Source organism: Monoraphidium neglectum, assembly GCF_000611645.1.
Source record: "Monoraphidium neglectum strain SAG 48.87 unplaced genomic scaffold scaffold06005, whole genome shotgun sequence".
Taxonomy (NCBI): Eukaryota; Viridiplantae; Chlorophyta; class Chlorophyceae; order Sphaeropleales; family Selenastraceae; genus Monoraphidium; species Monoraphidium neglectum.
The window spans coordinates 3,058-3,720 of record NW_014007628.1 but is presented as its reverse complement, the minus strand read 5'-3'; the positions used below and the strand labels follow the sequence as shown (position 1 = coordinate 3,720).

General features: G+C 74.8%; 1 protein-coding gene across 1 annotated transcript in view; it reads right to left on the bottom strand.

Moving 5' to 3' along the window:
• Nucleotides 1-96: 96 nt before the first annotated feature.
• MNEG_16121 (hypothetical protein) overlaps nucleotides 97-663 on the bottom strand; it is a gene marked incomplete at both ends in the record, with an annotated part of 1,559 nt that continues 992 nt past the window's right edge. Inside the window, 2 exons of the mRNA XM_014035409.1 lie at nucleotides 97-125; nucleotides 380-527. Coding sequence (XP_013890863.1) covers nucleotides 97-125; nucleotides 380-527 — 177 coding nt within the window. The remainder of the gene's footprint in view (nucleotides 126-379; nucleotides 528-663) is intronic.

Here is a 663-nt window from a genome sequence, read left to right as displayed (position 1 = left end):
GGGGCGCGCCCGGCGCCGCCGCCGACGCCGCCGCCGCCGCCGCCGACGCGGCGGCCGCGGGGCCGCCGCTTTGGGCGAAGAAGCAGTCGATGCGCTTCAGCAGGTGCACGACCTCGGGCCGGTAGCTGCCGTCGTGGAGGGACGCGCGTAGGCGGTCGACAACCTCGGGCGTCAGGCCGATTGCTGCGGGGCACAGGAGGGCGCAGCGCACGGCGACGAACGGGGCGGGTTCTGTCGGCGGGCGCGTGCAGGGGGCAGAGGGTGCAAAGGAGCCGCCCCAGAAGCAGCAGGGCGTGCGGCGCGGCAGCCGCATGCACCCGGCGCCAGCGAGGCGCGGCCGCTCGGCCCCCCAGGCGGATCATCGGATTCCTTTGCTCACCGTTCATCATTGTGATGAGGTCGCTGGCAGTGGGCAGCGCGCCGGCCGCGAGGGCGGGCGGCGGTGCAGGCGCGGGCGCGGGGGCGGGCGCTGCGGCGCCGGCGCCGGTGAGCGCCGCCAAAGGTATGGTCGCCAGGTTGCCGCCGAGCTGAGGAGATGTGTTTGAGGGGTGGTGGAGGTGAGTGGGGGGGGGAGGCGAGGACGTCGGACCTGTGCGATTGCGGAAGAGTGCTGCTCGTCTCGAGTCGCATCAATTCAGCGGCAGGCGGCGGGCGAGGTGGGGG